The sequence below is a fragment of the Megascapheus bottae genome, chromosome 27, assembly GCF_031878675.1.
Source record: "Megascapheus bottae isolate mThoBot1 chromosome 27, mThoBot2.hap1, whole genome shotgun sequence".
In the NCBI taxonomy this organism is placed as follows: Eukaryota; Metazoa; Chordata; class Mammalia; order Rodentia; family Geomyidae; genus Megascapheus; species Megascapheus bottae.
Genome location: NC_143535.1, coordinates 5110487 through 5131956, shown reverse-complemented (window position 1 = coordinate 5131956; position 21470 = coordinate 5110487). Strand labels below are relative to the sequence as shown.

General features: G+C 47.4%; 2 protein-coding genes across 8 annotated transcripts in view; both read right to left on the bottom strand.

Moving 5' to 3' along the window:
* Positions 1-2922: 2922 nt before the first annotated feature.
* LOC150045495 (trehalase-like) lies at positions 2923-11111 on the bottom strand. Its single transcript, XM_090319320.1, has 8 exons — positions 11018-11111; positions 9075-9150; positions 8715-8745; positions 8355-8466; positions 7934-8046; positions 7672-7725; positions 7409-7460; positions 2923-3002 (listed from the first exon to the last, which is right to left on the bottom strand). Exons 1-8 carry the CDS (start codon positions 11109-11111, stop codon positions 2923-2925), a joined length of 612 nt encoding a protein of 203 aa, XP_090175446.1.
* A 4486-nt stretch (positions 11112-15597) lies between these two features.
* The window catches only part of Ddx6 (DEAD-box helicase 6), a 38889-nt gene continuing 33016 nt past the window's right edge, over positions 15598-21470 (bottom strand). For all 7 annotated transcript variants that reach the window (XM_090319386.1, XM_090319382.1, XM_090319385.1 and 4 more), the window contains exon 14: positions 15598-19803. The gene's annotated coding sequence lies outside the window, so the exon portion shown is untranslated. The remainder of the gene's footprint in view (positions 19804-21470) is intronic.

Here is a 21470-nt window from a genome sequence, read left to right as displayed (position 1 = left end):
ACCTAACTAATCACAGTAAAAAAACAAATTCAAAGTTCAGATAATAAAGATAGTTCAACAGTATTCAAGTACAAATTGGTCATAGGTTTGGTTTATGAAGTGGCTGTGATTAAGGGCTATGGCTCAGTATAGGATTTAAATAGATAACATTTTTTTTTTTTTGGCCCCTTTCTCTTTCTGACCCCGCTCGCTCCGGCCCCGCTCGCTCCGGCCCGGCCCTGCTCCTGGCTTGCTCTGGCCCCGCTCGCTCCGGCCCGGCCAGCTCTCGCTTGCTCCTGGCTCTGCTCGCTCCGGCCCCTTCTCGCTCCGGCCCCGCTCGCTCCGGCCCCGCTCGCTCCGGCCACCACTCGGTTGGGCTCTGTTCACTTCAGCTCAGCTCGCTTCTTTCGCTCTCTGTCGCCGTCGCGTCTCTGCCACTTCCGGCTTGGTTGTGTATGTGGGATACCGAGGAATCGAACCCGGGTCTTTGTGCATGCTAGGCAAGCACTTTAACCGCTAGGCCAAACTCCCGGGCCCTAGATAACATTTTTTTTAAGTGCCAGCCCTGGGGCTTGAATTCAGGGCCTGGGCACTCTCCCTTAGCTTTTTCATTCAAGATTGGCACTCTACCACTTGATCCACAGCTTCACTTCTGCCTTTTTGTGGTTAATTGGAGGTAAAAGTCTCATAGACTTGCCTGCCCAGGCTAGCTTCAAACAGTCTTCAGATGTCTTTCCCTGAGCAACTAGGATTACAGGCATGAGCCACAGTGCTCGGCGTTATGGTGGCTTCTTATGAGCTCGTTGTAGGGCACACAGGCACACTAACTGGGAAAGAACGTTCACTGGATTTAATACAGTGATGTTCTACCAGCAATTATTCAGGCTATTGAGCTTTTCATTTCCAAGATTTCAGTTGGACTGTCTCAAGATGCCTTTACTGAATTCCTCTTTCCCATGCTGCAGGGCCTTCATTTCATTCAGGTGTTCGGGTTCTCCTTGAGCTCACTTGGTTGTTTGTGTGGTCTTTAACTTTGTTCAGCTGCTTAGCCAGGGCCTTCATTTCATGGATGACTGGTCATGTTTTGAATTGGTTGACTGAAGTTTCTTCCTTTTCACTCTCACTTTAGTTCTTTGTTTTGGAGTTGTTGGCTTTTGAAGGTGGAGACGGGTTACCTGGTATTGCTGGGACTTACAGATTGGGATCCTTATTTTTGCTGGAGCACTGGCTCTTCTACGTCCCTTTCAGTGGGGAGCTTCCCTGAGATTATGTGAAACCGGGTTGGTGATTGGGGTTGCACGATTTTTTCCTTTTACTGGATTGGAGTGGGTACGGCTCACTGGTCACACACACAATGCTCCAACACTGTTTGCAGAATCCTTCTTACACGGGGTGAGGGGCTAGTAAAGTTATTGCAGTTGATAAACCACGACCTTGCCCTTGAGACAATCCTTATGGAAGACCAGTCACGTGACTTCTACTTGTGGATATATATGTACAATATATGAGTATCACATATGTGTAACCTATTTTATATATTTATAAGTATATATAAATATAGGCACATAATATATAAATAGTATTCACAGGCAATATATACAATATACAGATATACTTATGTTCTAGTTCTATATTATATTTCTATAAACAGGTAAATATATAAGCCTATTTACAATGATAGATAACTATATATTATAATATATATACAGTGATATACATATCTCTCCCCTGTGAGGGATGCAAGAGCTGTCCTGTGGCGTGGGGAGTCTGGGTGAGAAGGCTCTGCTCACCAAAGAATCTACACAGGTAGCCAGCAAAGGCCTCTGCATTCCCAGCAAGCCCGGGGCCCACAGCTTTCTGGCTGCCCTGGCTCAGGTGTTAGGACTCATTCCATATCCGGGAGGGTGGGGCGCCACCCCCCAGGACCCAGCTGCCTCTTGTGGAGCCTCTGCTGGGCATTTTGAGCCCAGCTCCTCTCCTCTGTGGACAGCTGGAGAGGCTGCCCATCCGAGGCCCTGGTCTCCATCGCCCACCTCGGGCCCCGACCTCTGGCATTTGGGCTGCCAGGGCAGCTGTCAGCTTCACGTCTCCGGGGGGCCTGCTGGACAATCTTCAGCACCTCAAGTGCTGAGTGTGACTGAGGCCCCGAGGTCGATTCAGTCTCCAGCAATTGGCCTCTCACGATGGCGTCACCGTCCTTGGAGGTGAGGGAAATAACGAGGACCAGCTCCTCTCCACATAGCTGGCCTTGCGCTGGAGCAGCTCCCATCTCCCAAATCTCTGAACTGGGACTAAAGACTTTCAGGGTGTGCAGGCTTTCCCTGCACCTAGAATTGCTGTCGCCAGGACTGTCTAGTTTACCTTCAAGTGGAGTCTGGGGAGCCAGGCACTGGCGTGGATTTCTGCATGCTGTTGTGATTATTATTATATTTCCTTTTCTTTTCTTTTGCCAGTCCTGGCCTTGGGCTCAGGGCCTGAGCACTGTCCTTGGGTTTTTCCTCAAGGCTAGCACTCTGCCACTTGAGCCACAGCACCACTTCTGGCTTTTTTCTTCTTCTTTTTTTTTTTTTTTTTTTGCCAGTCCCGGGGACTGAACTCAGGCTCTGAGCACTGTCCTTGGGCTTTCCTCAAAGTTAGTGGTCTGCCACTTGAGCCACAGCACCAGTTCTGGCTTTTCTTTATATGTGGTACTGAGGAATTGAACCCAGGTCTTTGTGCATGCTAGGCAAGCACTCTACCACTAGGCCAAACTCCTGGCTCCTATCACCGTATTTTGTGTTGATTTCTCTGTGGATTTCTGCCTTCTTGTGGTCTCCTTCATGATTCTCTCTTCATGACTCTCTTCTTCTCTCTCTTCAGAATCTACTTTCCTCCACGGGGCGGATGTCTTCCTGTGGACTGCAAGTTGAAGACAGTTCCGATCCACCGTCTTGCCTCACCTCGTCAAGTCTTGGGCAGCAGCAGGTGGCAGGGACATGTCCAGACGGTCAAGGTGAGCGTCTCTTCACTGGGGGAACGGCCTTCTGTTTTGGCAAAGAGTTCACAAACCAACAGTTGCTCCAGTGTATTTCTAGAACCATCTCTACAGTGTGCCACCAGGGAGTTTCTTGTGATAAAGAGAAGGGACTAAGATGGCTGGAGTTAGGGAGGAGAAGGGGAGCACGTGAGGCTTTCATGATGACGGAGAAGACTTGGTCCGCCATCTTGGGAGAGCTGTGGGCACCCGGTCCATCTGTGCACCCGAGGGAAAATATCCCTGGTAGAGTTAGCTGAAGGTCCCACCAAGTTGTGGGGTTCCAGGACATTCGACAGGATGGATCTAGATCTCTGAAGTTTTGGGGTGGTCCCTTCTGACCTTCAAGGGCCAGTGTTTCTCGCGTGTCATTTCCCAAAGTCCAGTTTCTGGGTCCTGGGTCAGAGAGGTCTGGTCTCGCAGGAGCTTCTCTCCCAAGGGTGGCACCCTTCAGCACAGGGCATCAAAGCCCTGCTCCGCCGTGACACAGGAGGCGTCTGAGTGAGAGCCATAAGTCTTCCAGTGGCTGTTAATTAGAAATACTTTTTTTCTTCTCTGTTTGTGGTACTGAGGAATTGAACCCGGGTCTTCATGCATGCTAGGCAGGCACTCTACCACTAGGCCACACTCCCGGCCCCTAGAACTGCCTTTGATTGAGATAATCCAAGTGGTTTTGGCAGATACCACAGTGCACTGTTGTACAACACATCTTGTTCAATAAACCTGTGTCAGGGAGAAACTGACCAGTCAGGCGCCGGGGAGACGCGGTCTCATTACCATTGTAGCACCAGAAAGAAGCACCACGCTGAATGTGTGGTCACATCTGACCCTACCTGCAAGCGGAGGTGCAGCTGTCACCCAAGGCTTTGTCCGCAGCAGAACTGCAGGTTTAACAAAGTAAGCACTGGTGGGAAACCATCTCAGGGCGTTTAGAACTGTCACTCCACATGCTGCTTCTCTTGTTTTGCATCTTTTTCTCTCTCTGTGGCCGAAGTGCAGAGTGCACAGCTTCCCTGAATGAAACCATTAGGACGGCAGGCGTGGGACAATGGCCTCCCTTTTCCTTTTCTATTGTTGTCGGTCATGGGGCTTGAACTCTGGGCCTGGGTGCTGACCCTGAGCTCTTCAGTTCCAGGCTACTGCCCTACCCTTGGGCCACAGCGCCACTTCTGGTGGTTAATTGGAAGTAAGAGTCTCAGAGACTCTAGTATTGTTAGTATTGCTTTTGAACCTCCATCGTCAGATCTCAGCCTCCTGAGTGGCTACGATTACAGGCGTGAGCCACTGACGCCAGGCTGCCCAGCCTTTCACAAGCCCTTGTTTAATGAAGTCTTTCTGACCTATCCCATCCCATCCCTGCACTCATCCCCTGCCTCTGGTTCAGTGGCCCAGAACCATTTATTAAGAAGGTTAACATAGGGACTTTAACTTGGACAACCCATTCCAACAATGTATTTTTTTTCCTGCCAGTCTTGGGGCTTGAACTCAGACCTGGGCACTATCTCTGAGCTGCTTTTGCTCAAGATAGCACTCTAACTATTCAGCCACAGGGCCACTTCTGGCTTTTTCTATGTATGTGGGCTTCATGCATGGTAGGCAAGCACTCTACTACTAAGCCACATTCCCAGGCCTCCAATTACCTATCTTAATTCCAGTATTGTCTGATTTAGCAAGAAAACCTGCCAAGTCATTACGTTGGTATGTAGTTAATTCTTGTTTGGTGTGCTATTGGATTCCTCATATGATGCAAGAGTCTGTGCGGAGCTGGGGGAGGAACTTAAATGAGCTAAGAGATAATGGCTTATCAGAGTCCTGTTCGCAAATCTCTGCATCTGAAGTACTTTAAGTAGGCCTGTAATTGGCCGAAAAAATAGTTGACTTTTGTATATTAACTTTGTGTCCTGTACCCTAGCTGTAACTGTGTTAGTTCAAAAACGTTCATTTGTTGATTTATGAGAGACGTTGGTCTGTTGTTTTCTTGTAAATTTTTGTCTGGTTTTGGCGTTAGAGTCATGTTGACTTCTTTTTTTTTTTTTTTTTTTGCCAGTCCTGGGCTTGAGCTCAGGGGCTGAACACTGTCCTTGGACTTTCTCAAAGCTAGAGTTCTACCACTTGAGCCTCAGCACCACTTCCGGCTTTTTTCTATGTATGTGGTACCAAGGAATCGAACCCGGGTCTTCATGCATGCTAGGCAAGCACTTTAACCACTAGGCCAAACTCCCGGCCCCTCATGCTGACTTCTTAATAAGGATGTCTACCTCTTCTGGCTAAGATAAGATAGACTTGGCATAATATCTTCTTTAAAAGTTTGGAAGAATTTACCAGTAAACCAATATGGGCCTGCTTCCTGTTATTTAATTACTGATTCAATTTCTTTAATATAAATAATCCTCTGCACGTAAATGCTAGTGGGTTATACCTGAAATACTTTGTTTGCTCTTTTTTCCTAAGATGGACTCTTAAATTACAGATTTTGGATCTTTCTTTTTTCATATATACCTTTCAATGCTATGAATTTCCCTCAAAGTACTACTTTTACATCATCTGAAAAATGTGGACACAGGCTGTGATTTCACCTTCTTTTTTTTTTTTTTTGGTGTTGTTGTTGTTGGTTGTGGGGCTTGAACTCTGGGCGTGGGCACTGTCCCGAGCTCTTCAGCTCAAAGCTACCTTGAGCCACAGTGCCACTTCCAGTTTTCTGGTGGTTAATTGGAGATAAGAGTTTCATGGGCTTTAGTTCCGGGTTGGTTTTGAACCACGATCCTCAGATCTCAGCCTCCTGAGTAGGTAGGATTACAGGCGTGAGCCGGTGTGCCTGGCTTCACTTTCATTTAAAAGTATTATTATTATTATTTTTGCCAGACCTGGGGCTTGAACTCAGGGCCTGTGCACTGTCCTTGGGCTTTCCTCAAGGCTAGTGCTCTACCACTTGAGCCATAGCACCACTTCTGGGTTTTCTATGTATGTGGTACCAAGGAATCAAACCTGGTTTAATCCTATTGTGGTTGGAGTACATAAATATGATTTCTAGTGTTTTATTTATTTGCTTACTTTTTATTTATGTATTTTTTGTTGGTCATGGGGCTTGAACACAGGGCCTGGACGCTGACCCTGAGTCTTTCTACTTAAGGCTAATACTCTACCAGTTTGAGCCATAGCTCCACTCCTGATTTTCTAGTGGTTAATTGGAGATAAGAGTCTCATAGGAGCTGGGGTTTTGGCCCAGTGGTAGAGTGCTTTCCTAGCATGCATGAGGACCAGGGTTTGATTCCTCAGTACCACATACATAGAAAAAGCTGGAAGCAGTGCGGTGGCTCAAGTGGCAGAGTGCTAGCCTTGAGAAAAAGCCCAAGGACAGTGCTAAGGCCCTGAGTTCAAGCCCCATGACTAGCCAAAAAAAAAAAAAAATTGTCTCACAGACAATTCAAAGCCTGCTTGAGCTGGCTTTGAACCACAATCCTCAGAGTAAAATTGATACTCTTGAGTAGCTAGGATTACAGGCATGAGCCACCAGCACCCAATGTGGACTTGGCGTTTAAAGGTGGTTTGGGCTTGGGGGTGTTGAGCTTTCGTAATGTGAGGCCCAAATTTCAAACCCTTGTGTGGCCAGAAAGAAAAGGTACATTTTGTGGCCTACCTGTTGTCTTGGTGAATATTCCATATAAAATTGTGCATAATCTATTCTCGTGGGAAGGAAATAGCTGTCGATGTAACTGCGTCCAGGCGATTGTAGATCACACCAGGTTCTCTCTGATTTTCTGCCTGTTGGTTTGGTCATTATTGATAAATTGTTATGGAAGTCTCAAATTATAATATGAATGTCCATTTTTTACCTGTAGTAAAAATGGTTTTTAACTTACACATTTTGACATATACATATGAGTTGGATATGCATATATATACATAAATTCATATAAATATATATACATGCATATAAGTCAAGACTGATGTATCTTTTTTTTGCCAGTCCTGGGCTTGAACTCAGGGCCTGGGCACAGTCCTTGGACACTTTTTCCTCAAGGCTAGTGCTCTGCCACTTGAGCCACAGCACCACTTCCAGCTTTTTCCTGTGTATGTGGTACCAAGGAGTTGAATCCAGGTCTTTGTGCATGTGAGGCCAGCACTCTACCACCAGGCCATGCTCCCGACCAAGACTGATACATCTTCTTAGAGAATTTCACCCTTTCTATTTTTTTTTTTTGCCAGTCCTGGGCTTGGGCTCAGGGCTTGAGCACTGTCCTTGGACTTTCTCAGGGCTAGAGCTCTACCACTTGAGCCTCAGCACCACTTCCAGCTTTTTGCTACATATGTGGTACCGAGGAATCTAACCTGGGTCTTCGTGCATGTGAGGCAAGCACTCTACCACTAGGCCAAACTCCCGGCTCACCCTTTCTAAATTATGTAATATCCCTCCACCCATATGGTCCAGGGGCATCAGGGCCTCACCATTGGTCCAGCCAAACCCCTCCTAGAGAGAGGCAGTGCAGTGGGGTCACAGGCAGGGCGCCCAAGCCCTGTTTGGGGGCTGCCGGGTCTCCTCCCCAGGCTCTGGCACCACCTGTGCTGCAGAGGCAGCCAGCGGTCAGCTCGGCCCCAGGCAGGTGGGCTCCCGGGCAGTCAGCACAACATGGCCTGGAGGGGCTCTGCAGGGTGGGGACAGCCACCCCCGCCCCACTCACCTGGACATCATACTCCCCTCCACTGCCCGGCTGCTCACCGCTGCTGATGTCATACTGGGGACAAAAGGCCAGAGGCCGCTTGTAGGTTCCCAGCCCAGTAGGACAGGACAGTGCCTGTGGCCTGCAGCTCTGACCCCTGCAGTTCCCAGGAATGTCCACTGGGTGGCACCAGTGCCCTGGCTGGGCTGCCCTGATTCAGGAAAAGCCTCCCTGTAATGGAGGAGGTCCCCAGGGGACAGAGGGACACCCACCACTTGCTCACCTTCTCATACATGGCAGACTTTTGGGAGTAGACGGCAAAGTTGGTTCTGATCCAGTTCTGGGCCAGCTGGAAAGCCACTTCTTGGGCCTTAGGGGACCCAGCCTTGGCCAAACCTAGTGCCCCATCCAAGGCAGGGCCTGAGTCTCCAGAGCCTCCATCTCAGGCAGCACAGAGGCCAGGGGACTTGTTTACCCAAGGTAGGAAGAAGAGGCCTCAGGCCAAGCTGCTCTTCACCTCGTGCCTCAGGGTAGAGGGAAGAAGGGGCAGGGGTAGACATGTCTGCTGAGTGAGTGGGGCCAGAGGAGCAGAGGAGGCAGGGAAAGGACCAGGCCCTGCATGCTTCCTTCACACCTCCCAGAAGGCCAGCTTGCCCTCCTCCCTGGGGCCAGATCCCGGCAGATGCCCAGGCCTGCCTCCCTACCTCTGATGACCAGGTCCTGCAGGGGGGCCCAGCCATTGGGGAAGTCCCACTGCTGGCCCGTGTTGAGCAGAGAGGTGGGGATGCCATGCTGGTAGGTCAGGATCTGGCTGTCCTAGAAGGTTCCAGACAGTTAATAGAGCGTGGTGAGCCAGGATGCTGGGCCCTGGGGACGACAATGTGCCCTTTCTGGCCCTCTCTTCTTGGTCCCCATCTGGTCCCAGTGGGACGTACAGGCTAAGACGGGCCAGAAAGCAGGGAATGGCTGCCCTTTCCAGGTAGGTCCCTCCACTGTCAGCAGAGCCAGTGCTGCCTCAGGGCCCCAGGCCTGCCCCACCCTTCTCCACTCTGCCTAATCCTCACCTCCAGGTATTTCAGAGCCTTGTCTGGGATGCTGGAGTTGTTACATGGGGAGCTCAATCAGCTCTGTATCTTATACAGAGAAAAGCCTGTGACTGCAGGCAGAGTCTTGCCCCCAAAATCCTGCAGCCCCAATGCAGTAATTACAGAGCTTATAAAGGCAAAGCCACATCAAGGCCGATGTCACTGCTGTGGGAATGAGCAAAGCCTGTTCTCCTGGAGCAGGCTACCTGGGGGAGCAGTGAAGGACAACGCATGCAGAACTGTGCAAAACTCTCCTGGTCCCATGCAGCTTGTGACATGTCTGCAATTCAAAGAATATCCCCTGTGTACTGCCAGACAACCCGAGAACGTCCTGTTCACCTCCCGTTGTTCTCGCCATTTTCTAAGTCATAGTTGAACCAGTCTCCTTTTTGCCCAGCTCTGGGCCTGCTAGCTCCTGTATTTGGAGGCCTGGGGTACGTTACCTTCGGTGTCAGTGGGCAAGTTTCTGCCCTTGAGTCCTAAAGTACCCTTCTAGAAAGAATTTGCAGAGCTTCTGCTTCCTTTTCTTTTTTCCAGTGTGGAGGCTTGAACTCAGGGCCTGAGTGCTGCCCTTGGGCTTTCTCAAGGCTAGAGCTCTACCACTTGAGTCACAGCACCTCTTTCTGGCTTTTTCTGCATATGTGTGTGGTACCGAGGAATTGAACCAGATCTTAGTACATGCTTAGCAGGCACTCTACCACTAGGCCAAACTCTTGGCCCTGAGCTTCTGCTTCTAAGAGCTCACCTCCTCCAGGCAGCCACCTAGCTCATAAGCAGATTGGCCGCTGCCCTCCCTCACAATGACATAGCTGCGTGCTCTGCTCTGAGCCAGAATCTGTCCTCCTCCTGCGCTCTCAGGTCCCCAGCTCCAGCCTCTGTCTCAGGTCAGTGACTGTGTCAAAGGTGGCGCGTCCAGCTGGGCACAGTCAGGAGGGCTTGCTGCAACAGGCTTCCTCACCCGCCCTCCGGGCCTGGCAGGCTGAGCCGAGCTCATCCAAGCCCCTCCTGCTGCTCCCTGGCAGAAACCGAGGCAAGCCCAGCAGCCCTCGAGGACCAGGCACCCCTACCACCTTGAGGTAGAGGAGGAATCCAGGGAGGCTGTGGGTGCAGGGCCCTTCCCCTCCCTCAGCCGCATCCCTACATAGCCGCCAGTTCTGGGGCTCGATGGGGCCACCTTCTGAAGGAAATGTGGTCTCAGGCTCGTGGAGGCTGAATCTTTCAGGGATGACACTGATGGTGGCAGAAGCAGCTGGGCTACTAGGCAGATCCCCCTGGAGGGGTTGGGCAGGAGAGACCCCAGAGGGCTATGGGGAGGGAGGTGTAGGAGGGGTCTCCCTGGACTACAGGGGAGAGGAAGCCCAGGAGAGCCACCGGTGTGGGCAGTCCCCAGGGATGATTTCTAATCCCCCCAGGGCAGGGCCTTGCACTGGGCCAACATCTGGAGCAAGGCCCACATCAGCCCCCACTCCCACGCATCTCTACAAATCACACAGCCACCTGGGGATCAAGGGAAAACAGCAACCCCCCAACTGAGAGATGCAAAAGTTGGGGCTGAGTTGGCAATGCATGCTCACACACACACACACACACACACACACAGAAGGCTCAGGAGTGCTCACACTCAGTATGTGCCCGTCTGCATTTCTGCACAGAACAGCAGTTTTTGCAGAGTGCACGTGCAGGGTGCAGCTGGGCCTGGCTTTGACCTGCTGTCACAGCTTCTGCTTCTGCCACCTAAGCTTGGTTCGTTCTCACCCCAACCACTGTGGCTTCCTGTCTCCCCATGGGAAGAGGGCACAGGGCCACTGAAGCCATTAGGCCACACTCGTGACCCTCTCCTTGCTGCAACCTTTTACCCCCTCTCCACTCTTCCTGCTTGGAGCACACATGAAATCCTTGGAGCTGCGGAAACCACTTTGAAACCAGGAGGCCATGAATGGGAAATCTGAGAACCAGATGCTTCCCATGGCAGGGAGGGAAAATAGGAAGCTACTGGCTGGGCCTTTTGTGGCTTCTTGGAGTCACTGCAGCCCTGGACTGAGAAACCATATGGTTGTTTAAGTGACTGTTTTACAAATGTCTGTCATAGTCACAGCTGAAGGACATTTTTATTTAGCAGCTCCGTCTCATGAGCAGCTACGCTTCCCTTCAGGTTCCTATGTCCTGGTCCTGTTTAGCATTCCTGCTGGCCTGGTTTAGCTTTAGCCCAGCTCAGGGTCGAGGAAGAGGGTGGAAGAGGACGCGGCCAGCACACAGACAATGAGGAACTCATCTCCCCATACTGGAATCAATCCAAGCATCCATCAGCAGGGGCTGCAGACCAGGCGGCCCTGCATGGCAGCGGCCGGGGGTCCCCCACAGCGGCGGCGGGGCCATGATGGCAGGGCTGTGCACACCTGGCCTGGGAAGCTGGGCATCCGTTCAGGTTCATGACCTGTCACAGGAGCCTGCACACAGTGCCCAGACATGGGGGAGAGACCGCCCACGATGCTGCATGTCACTGGACATAATGTCATTTGAAAACTTAAGAAAACACCAGTCCTTCAGACAGTGTGGCTGGGTCCCTTTGGCCAGGAAAGGGGCCCAGGTGGTGGCAGACTTGGTTTGGGTTGGGCGCTGGCAGGTGCGGGATGGGCGGGTGGTGACTGCTCCTCTGAGCTCAGAAGGGAGCCACACACGTTCACTATCGAATAGCTGCACACCTGCATGGTGAGAAAATCAATAGGAAGGCAGGTGGCTTCTGCTGTGGTGAAACTGCGGGTCCCACCTGCTCCCCCACAACCCACCCACTCAATCAGTGCTGCCTGCAGGGCCAGTGCTCGGCCACTTGGCCTGCTCCTGTACCCCTCGCCTTGAACCGCTGAAACCAAAACAGCCCTCAGTGAGAAGTTCAGGAACATAGGCTCTCTGAGCCTCAGTAAGGAAAGACACAGCCCTTCAAAGGCTATCATGGGTAGTCAGTGGCATATCTTAGGCAGATGGTCTGTCAGTCAAGGACAGTGGCTGCTTTATTCAGGAGAGATGTCCCTATTGGTTTATTTTTTGTACCATCCCTGGGGTTTGAACTCAGGGCCAGGGCACTATTTTTTATTTTTGTCAGTTGTGGGTCTTGAACTCAGGGCCTGGATGCTGTCCCTGAGCCTCTGTGGTCAAGGCTAGCACTCTACCTCTTGAAGATAAGAGTGTGGGGTCCAATCCCCCAATATTAGGGTCCGTAGGAACAAGTCTGACACAAAAGCAGAAGTTAAACAGTTTTATTCCACACCGAGCATGGAGAATCATGAGAAAGTGACCCCGTGTAATCTCACAGGCTCCTTTTATAGGCCACCAGCCATGTGGTTGGGCTTGGCCATACACAGTTGGCCAATGGAATCTCAACACGCTTGACACCTTTGCTGTTTGAACTGACCTATCATCTAGGTGGGCTTCTGGCGCAGTACTCTGACAACAAAGGAAAGGGAGGGAGTTTCCTGGCAGGCCAAGGGGGTAGGGTGGGGGAGGAATTCTGGTAACTCCACCTGGTGAAGCTGCTCTTGTATTCTGAGCTGTTTCAGGGAATTTACAGCCCCCAGCTTGAGTCAAGGAAGAGGGGAAATGCCTATAGGGGTTGATTTTAGGGGAAGTCAAGAAAGGAGTCCCTTCAACGAGTTTCATGGGGAATTTTCTGCCTGGGCTGGCTTTGAACCAGGATCTTCAGATCTCCTCTCTTGAGCAGCTAGGATGACAGGTGTGAGCCACCACACCTGCCAGCTTTTTTCCTTACATCCTGTCCCTGGTTTTCCCACCCATCCATTTTCTTTTTCCTTTTTTTTTTTTGTAATTTTTTCTTTTATGGTATGGGAGTTTAAATTCAGGACCTGGGGCTGGGAACATGGCTTACTGGTAGGTGCTTGCCTAGCATGCATGAACCCCTAGCTTCGACTCCTCAGTACCACATACACAGAAAAAGCTGGAAGTAGCACTGTGGCTCAAGTGATCGAGTGCTATTTGGAGTAAAAGAAGCTCAGGGAACGTGCCCAGACCCTGAGTTCAAGCCCCTGGACTGGCAAAAACTTAAAAAACAAAACACTCAGGGCCTGCACTTGTTAAACAAGCACTCTTCCATTTGAGCCACAACTCCAGTTCTGTTTTATGGTTTTGGCTGATTATTTTGGAGATGGCCTGGAACAATCCTCAGCCTTCCATGTAGCATACCAAGTCACTGTTTCAGGCTCATTTGTTATTTTTCTACTGCTGAACAATGAGTTTTAGCAGAGTTGGCACACACTTCACCTTTCTGTAGGTTAGAAATTCTGGCACAACTCACCTGGGTTCCCTGTTTCAGGCTGAAGGAGGCAGTTGATACCAGCAGGGGCTGTGGTTTCATGAGAAGCCTGACTGGAGAAACTTATTCCCAAACCCCCTCAGACCATGGACAGAATGGCCTCCTATGGCCACAGGATTAGGGCCAGTTTCTGCGGGCTGGCCGACAGCTAGGGCTTTCATGACAAGTTCCTTGCCAGGTGACCCTCTACCAGCAGAAACTTCTGGACAGCCAGCAATAGTACAGGAAGCATTTCTGACACTGAGAACACTCTTGGAGGTAAATGGTGGGCACTGTCTCTAGCCTCTAAGTGAATTAAGCAAAGCAGGATCCAGGCACCTGTATCCTGTTTCCATCTTCATTTGCTAAGGGTGATTCCTTGCAGGCACAAGACCTCCGAGGGAGTGGATTGTAGTCAACTGAATTTGGAGGCAGGTTTTCTGTAAATCTTCAACAATCTCCTTAAATTCTGAACTTAGTGGAACAGAATTGTTATCCTAAGGCAGGTCTCAATTCTCGACAAAAGTTTAATTGCTCAGCATTGTCCACACAGCACATTCAGGCTTCAGCAGGCTTCATTGTCACAGATTACTTTTTCTCTAGGTGTGTTCAAATTCCTCGGTCAAGGGACCCTCCCGCTTCAGCCTCCACGGATGCTGGACTACATGCACAGCAGGTTTTCCAGCTTGGAGTTCACAAATTAACAAAAAATGTGTGGGGTTGGGATGGAGTCCAGGACTTGTATGTTACATTCAAGGCACCCTACCACATAGCCACACACACTGCCACCCAGCCCAAAAATTGTTCGGACAATGTGGATATCTATATGGTTAATAGTCCAAAATGTGTTGGACTATTCTTTCTCCAATTACCTTTACATTATGACAAATGAGTTATGAGCTGAGTACGGGTGGCTCACAGCTATATCCCTAGTTACCAATGAGGCTGAGATCTGAAGATTGCAGTTCAAAGCGGTTTCAGCAGGAAACCAGGGGAGACAATCTCAGGAAAGCTTAAGACAAATCACTTGAGGGCCGGGAGTTTGGCCTAGTGGTAGAGTGCCTGCCTAGCATGCAGGAAGATCGAGGTTCGATTCCTCGGTACCACATACATAGAAAAAGCCAGAAGTGGTGTGGTGGCTTAGGGTAGAACACTAGCCTTGAGAAAAGTCCAAGGACAGTGCTCAGGCCCTGAACTCAAGCCCAGGCCTGGCAAAAAAAAAAAAAAAAAAAAGACAAATCACTTGAGCCACAAGCTCAAGTGATATAACACCAGACTTGAACAGGGGAGAAAAAAAAAAAAGTCAACAGGTTGGCCCTGAGTTCAAGCCCCCCACGTTAAAACCAAATGAGCTAGGCAAGGTGGCTCAGCTACTCAGGAGGCTGCGATCTGAGGATCAAGGTTCAAAGCCAGCCTGGGCACAAAAGGATCTGAGACTCATCTCTAACCCCTAGGAAACAGGAAGTGGGGCTTGGATGGGTAGGGTGGTAGCCTTGAGCTGAAGAGCTCAGGGACAATGCCCAGGCCAAGTTCAAGTTCCATGACACACTTACAGAAAAACAAATGACTGGAGGCTGGGTGTGCGGGCTCATGTGTGCAGTCCTGGTATTTGGAAGGCTGAGTCAGGGCAGTGAGTTGAAGCCAGTCTGAGCTGCACAGCAAGACCCTGCCTTTCTCTAACCAAGTAAGAAAATCTATTTTGACACTGTTCTGCTCGTCATCTATTCTTTCACCATTGTACCTCAGTGTCCTCCAACTAGGTACTGGATCCTCATAGCTTAATTTCCTGTCCCGTTCAAGGTTTAGAATCAACTTTTAGCTATGAACAAAAAGGGCTAGAGGGGATTGTTGGAAATGTGTTAAAACTGAATCAAATGTATGCAACACCCCTCTTAAACATTATCTAGACTCCTATCAACATGGCGTCTGACTTCTCACATCAGTGAACCTATTTTAAATATTTCCTTCGAAAGATTAGAGTCAGGGTGGCACCTAGAGCTTTAAGCATCAAAATTCTTAAGTGTTGATGTTTTGGTAGCAGTGGAGATTGAATTGTGGGCCTACTGCTTGCTAGGTAAGCACTGTCACTGAACCCCAACCCCGCCTCTAGCCTGAGGTCTGTTTCTTTCATGTTTCTTCTGATACACGAAGCAGTTTGGGGGAGTTTACTAGCTTTGCACTGTCTTTCCTTCTTGACAATCTTGCTAGGGTAGGAGCACAATAGATAAGGAGCCCTGTGCCCAGAGTATGGCTGAAAAAGGTCTAACTTCACCATATGATTTTTTTTTTGGCTAGTTCTAGGGCTTGGACGCAGGGCTGAACACTGACCTTGGGCTTTCTTAAGGCTAGTTCTAGTGGTCTGCCAATTGAGCCACAGCACCACTTGCAGTGTTTTCTATGTATGTAGTACCAAGGAATCACACCCAGGTCTTTATGCATGCTAAGTAAGCACTCTACCACTAGGCCAAACTCCCAGCCCATCCTATGAATTCTTATAGTAAAACCACCTCAATCATGGACTCCATATACAACCTGCTGTAAGGACATACAACACACACATTGTGGAGTTCCAGTGGGTTTTTATTGAGATAGAAAAAAAAAAAATCAAGATTTTACCATCTTTTTTGAACCTTTTAGACCCTGGTCCATATATGTGTACATAAAACAAAACACATCCCAATGAAAACAGAGCCCCACTGGAACATTTGCCAATTAACACAAAGCCAATTTTTTCTTTCCCCGAAATAGATTCGAAATTTTGAGTTCCCACTGCTCCCTCCCAGTGGAACTGGTCCCTTGTGGCTAGGGACATTATAATTTTCTCCCATTTTGCTAAACAAAAATTACATTTTTAAAGTTTATTCCAAAAACGGGAAGTAATTTTGTTTTATCCAAACACCCCTCCCCAACAACCACTGGTTAAAATACAGCAGAGTGTATCTCAGTTGCTCAGCCCTACCCCCGCCCCTGCCCTGCCCTGCCCAGCACTGTCTACTGGAGAATTTAAATACACTTCTGTTGGAATTTGTCAGCTGCGGAGGGCGGAGTCCGGGCGCCAGGCTAGCTTCCCCTGACCTCATGAACTGTTACAACTACAACCTTTGGACACTTTTAACTCTTTCCCCCGAAGATGAGTTTCTACAGCAGAGAGAAGTTGATTTTCTTTGGGAGTTTTAAAAAACTATCTTTATGCATATAAAGCAGAACTATAAACTCACCAAAGTCCACTTAAGTTCACCAAAAAGCTGATTTACCTCAGCTCCTATGAGGCCAGTAATTTTGCATAACAAGGTATTTTGGCAAGAAAAATGATTCCACAATAACAAAGTTCCATGAAAAGGTGAAAAATGTAGCAAATTAAAATAACATGGCTTAATTCCCAATAACTCATTTAAGCATTCTGTTACTCATCTAGAAGGTCAGGAGTGTGGCTAAAGGCAGTTTTCTGATGAGGTTACGAGCTTCCAAAGTGTCTCTAAATCCTTAGTGCAGACACCCTCCCTTTGGGTTGTCGTACCCTCCCTCCCACCCTTATTAAAAAAAAAAAAAAAAAAGAAATTAAACCAAGTATTCAGAATGAGATGTTTTGGTTTCAAAGCTTTGTGCCAAGTTGTCTTGCTCTAACCCAGCATAATGGTATTAAGCACAAAGCCAGTGGCAGAGGAAAGATGCTCCCATCTCATTCTAAAACCAAGTACGATGCCACCCCCACCCCCCACCTTGGTCAACCCAATGTTAGGATGATGGACCCTCTGGAAAAAAATAAACTTAGGTTTTCCTTTCCCATACTTCCTTCTATGAAAGGCCATGGTAAAATGAACTAATCCCACTCCTAAGGGAAAGGCCATGGAAGTTTCACCTTCAGACTTAGGGGAAGAAAAAACAACAACAAAAAAACCAGGCCTAGAAGCAGATGGTGTGTAACAGTACATAACCCATCACACAGCTGCACGACCAGAGGTGAAGCCATGGGCTGGATGCAGTTTTAAGAACAGAACATAGTTCCCATCCAAATAAACCACTGCAACCTATAAAACCATCACTTAAACAAAAACCCAATACTGTAAAGAATCTGAGGACCATTGCCAATAGTAATAATGTTCTCCTTATTGTAAGGGATAAAAAGGAAAAAAAAAAAAAAAAAAAAGACCAGGCTTGGTCCCGGTCTTCAGAGCATCTTTCCATTTAGCGGTTCCTATTCGACTCAAGTACCAAACTGGGCAGTTAGTTGCCTCCAAACGTGGTGTCCAGATAGCTGAGAGCCTCTACTCCTAAGAGGCTGTACTTCAGTAATACTTTCAATTCAAGTCTGTGCTTTAGAAGGGACCACAGGTGTGTGGTACCAGGCAGAGCAGTCTAAGGTTGGCAAAAGAGACTGCGCTATTTGTTTTGTCACCCCACACTCCCAGGCGAGACACAAAATGGATTTATACTCCTTTGTGTTCTACATAAATGATCCCTCTTATCTCGCCTGGGGGAGGGGGGCACAGAGAGCTGCATCAGTACAAGGTAAGATTGTTGGTCAAAAGGTGACACCGCAACACCCCCCTCCCCCAAGGAACTTCTTCAGTTAGGTTTGCATTTAGTAACCAACACTGACCTGATAGAGCATCTATGACTTGGGATTCCAAATAAAGGAACTTGCTCTTGTGGGGATCGGTACTGTGCAGCTCTTGCTACAGTTAAGGAGACAGGGCTAGTCTGATCAGGAGGCATCTCAGGATTTTGATCCTCAAGGAATTTTGGGTGCATCACAAAGTTTTGCTTACAACTAGGCAGAGTCAAAAAAGCAACTTTGAATAACTGATTTGTTTATCCAGATGAGTTAAGCACAAAGCATATGCAGGAATTTTCTTGTAATAAGGTTCTGAATATAACAGGAATATGGAAATCAACTTTTTAAATTTATTTTTTGCTTTTTTTGTTCTCTAGATGCCTCCTGATTGACCCAGTACATTGGGTTAAAAGGGAATTAAAAACATTTTTTTTTTAAAAAAAGTTCACTGGTTTTGATTCATCTCACTCCTTTTGCCTGGAGATCAGGCCAAACATCAAGCATGTTGGGAGGGGCACAATTTAAAGCAACACTATTGACTGTAAAGTATCTGCCAGCAATTTACAACGCAAAATGACAGGCAACAGTTCTTGTCAAAATGTAAGAGGATGCAAGCAGCTTTCTGTAGCATGAGTTAACAGTTCTCAGGGGTTGCCCATTCCTGCAAGTCTTTCTATCAAGATGGGCAGAGGGCAACACATGTTTATGCTACAGGAGATGATCCACAGAAAACTAAGCTCCAATCTGCTATCCGAAGCCAATACTGGCTAGTAAGCTCACACTCGAACCCATGTTTTCTAGTACTCTGTTCATACACACTGCCACTCAACAGAATCCTCACACTCTAAGGAAGATTAGCCTTTGGCAGAGTTTGTAAAGTTCCTTTAACAGAAAAGGAGAAGCCAAATCAGAGACCTTTGTAAAAAAAAAAAAAAAAATCATCTTGAATCATAGATATTCGAAGCTTCCTTGCTTTCTGGTAAGACTTGTTTTAAATGTACGGAGACAGTGTGACAGCAAGCAAATAGTGCATCCCAGACATCTGGGCCCCTTTCTAGCATAGGGTCACAACGGATGTCCACTCTATAGCAAGAGGCCAAAGTACTTTTTAGATTTTAGTGTTGCAGAAAACTGAGCCCCTCTCATCTTTAGCTGCTCCCATAATCACTCTAATCCCCTTAATCCCAGCAACCTTCATCCAAAAAAAAATAATATATATATATGTATATATATATATATATGAACCCAGAAAAAAACTTATTTACAAAGTTTATACAAGTATACACACCCAATTTTCTATGGGACACGCTTTGCCACAGAGGAAAGAGAGTCAAGGCTCTGACCTGTCTACACATCCAGTGCCATCCTGCTAATGGAGACGTCTTTAGTGTTCTGCTCTAGAGCACAAAGGCCTGTCATATGGTCCTGCAATGATAGACTGCTCTTTCCTTTGGGAGCAATGATGTTGTATCTACTCAGCCCAGAAGAAATCGTTACTTGGGATTTTGTTTTAAATACATGTATTTACAGTGCGGATGAACTGCAGTTGCATATCAACTCCTCCACATAGAAAAAAGAAAATGATGCTAACATTACTGGTAAGGTTCATCTTCCAGCCCTGGGCTTGAGTACAACAGGAAGAGAGACACTGAAATAACTTGAAACCAAATGAACAGACAAAACTTTAAAAAGAAAGAGAAAAAAGAAATTACTTTGATTCCTTGGGCTGTGTCTAAAAGATGATATTCTGAATGGTCTCATAGCATAAGGCACTTCGCACAAATAAGTAATAAGCTCTTCAGGCTTAAAAACGGATGACTAATCAGGGAGAAGTTGAAATGCACTCAAGAGACAGCTGTTGGAGAATTCTGAAGATGCAGACAAGCTTGTGTATTCATCAACATTCTTCTCTTTTTAGGGTTTCTCCCTCTCGCTTCTTTCCTCCTTTCTTGTCCCCGTTCTCCAGGAAACATTTTAAAAACCAGCAGTTAGTGCAACTAATGTTCAGTCAGCACAGTGCAAACAAGTGGAACAAAAAGGTAGAGTTCTTCTTTTCAGTTTCTTTCTCTTCACCAGTTTTTTAAAAAAAGAAAAACGTCTGTTTTAAGTCTTCATAGTTCCAAAATAAAAGATGAAAACCCACAAGAGAAGAGCATCCCACCCAAAAAGCATTAAGTCGCAGATCCAAAGGAGCTTTCTGTTGTCAATGCCTACAGAAAGTGAAGAAATCCGAAATCAGCAATATAAAGCTGCTGTGCACAAAGCCTGTGTGAAGTGGTTTTCAATTCTCCTCAGTTATTTTTACCAGCCCCTGTCCCTAGGAGAATCCACTGTTGATAAGGACGCAATTTCTTCTAGGCATCCCTGAGGGAAAACTTGGAATACTGGTGATAGGTGGCCCTCCCTCAAATCTGACTCAGTTTGCTTGTTCAGAAGTTTGTGTTTGCTATTTAACATAGAAAAAAATAATCTGAAAATTCTGGTGGTACTAGTGTTTAAACATACTGCCTCATACTTGCCCGAAGGGTAGTTTCATCAGGTAATGGCTTTTTTTGTTTTATTTTGCTCCTATTTACTCCTCCTGGGAGGCTGAGTTGACACAGGCATCTCCCCACATCTGGTATGGTCTCACTAATATTTTGGCAGGATTGGTCTTGAATCCTGATCCTCAAAATCTCTGTCTCCTAAGTAGCGGGAATTGGAGGCCATGTGTCACCATGACCCACTCTATTAATTTAAAAAGATTTTGAGAGCTGGGTGCCAGTGGCTGATGCCTGTAATTCTAGCTACTCAGGAGGCCAAGATCCGAGGATCAAAATTCAAAGCCAGGCAGGGTAGGAAAGTTTGTGGGACTTCTATCCCCAACGAAGCTCCAGAAAACAGGAAGTAGTGCTGTGGCTCAAAGTGATACTGTGCTAACAATGAGCAAAAAAGCTCAGGCCCTGAGTTCAAGCCCCATGACTAACCAATAATTACATATAAAATATCTAGATAGGATCTTGCCATCATACCAGGATGGACTCCTTTAAACTCCAGCATACAGAAACTCACAGACACATGCCATTAGGTTCACCCTGAAAATTCTTTTTTAGTGGTACCGGGGTTTGAATTCAGGGCCCTGCACTTTGCTAGGTAAGTATTCTACTGCTGAGCATACCTCTAGCTCTTTTATATATGGTTATTTTTGAGACAGAGTCTCCTTCTTCTGCCTGGACCAAGATCTATCTACGTAAGACTTCTCATCATAGCTAGCCAGATTGTCTTTAAACTGTGACCCTGTCAACTTCAGCATTCCAAGTATCAAGGATTGATACTAATATAGCTTTACTTTTCTTCCTGCTTAATGCAATAGGTAAGCATTACTTAAATAAAGACTATTCGGGGGAGCAATTTTCAATATGATGTTTTTTCTCTTCTAAAACTCAATCACTTGTGTTTAAAAAGGCAATCTTTTTTCTTTGTGGGTCATGGGGCTTGAACTTGGCCTGGGCACTGTCCCTGAGCTCTTCACCTCAAGGCCATCACCCTATCCTTGAGCCAAGCCCCACTTCTCATTTTCTAGAGGTTAATTGGAGATAAGAGTCTCAGGTCCTTTTGTGCCTGGGTTGGCTTTGAACCTCGATCCTCAGATCTCAGCCTCCTGAGTAGCTAGGATTACAGGCATGAGCCACTACCCCCAGGTAAAAAGGCAATCTTAACTCCAAATAACACAATCACAATTCTGAGGATGTCCTCATTTATGTCTGTTACATTCCAATTTTTTTGTTTTTGCTGGGAATTGAACTCAGGCCTTTGAACACACTACACAAGTGCTTTAACATTAGGCAACAAACACACTCAGTCCTTGTTTTTTGAGAAAAGGAGGTGTAATGTGGCT

Excerpts from the sequence above, each read along its gene's own strand:
- LOC150045495 (XM_090319320.1), bottom strand. The coding sequence starts at position 11,111 with ATGGCCCCGCCGCCGCTGTGGGGGACCCCCGGCCGCTGCCATGCAGGG. Across the intron at positions 9,151-11,017 it reads GGATGCTTGGATTGATTCCA|GAGCTAGCAGGCCCAGAGCT; the intron begins GTATGGGGAGAT and ends CTCCAAATACAG. Across the intron at positions 8,746-9,074 it reads AATGGCGAGAACAACGGGAG|CATCCCAGACAAGGCTCTGA; the intron begins GTGAACAGGACG and ends TAACAACTCCAG.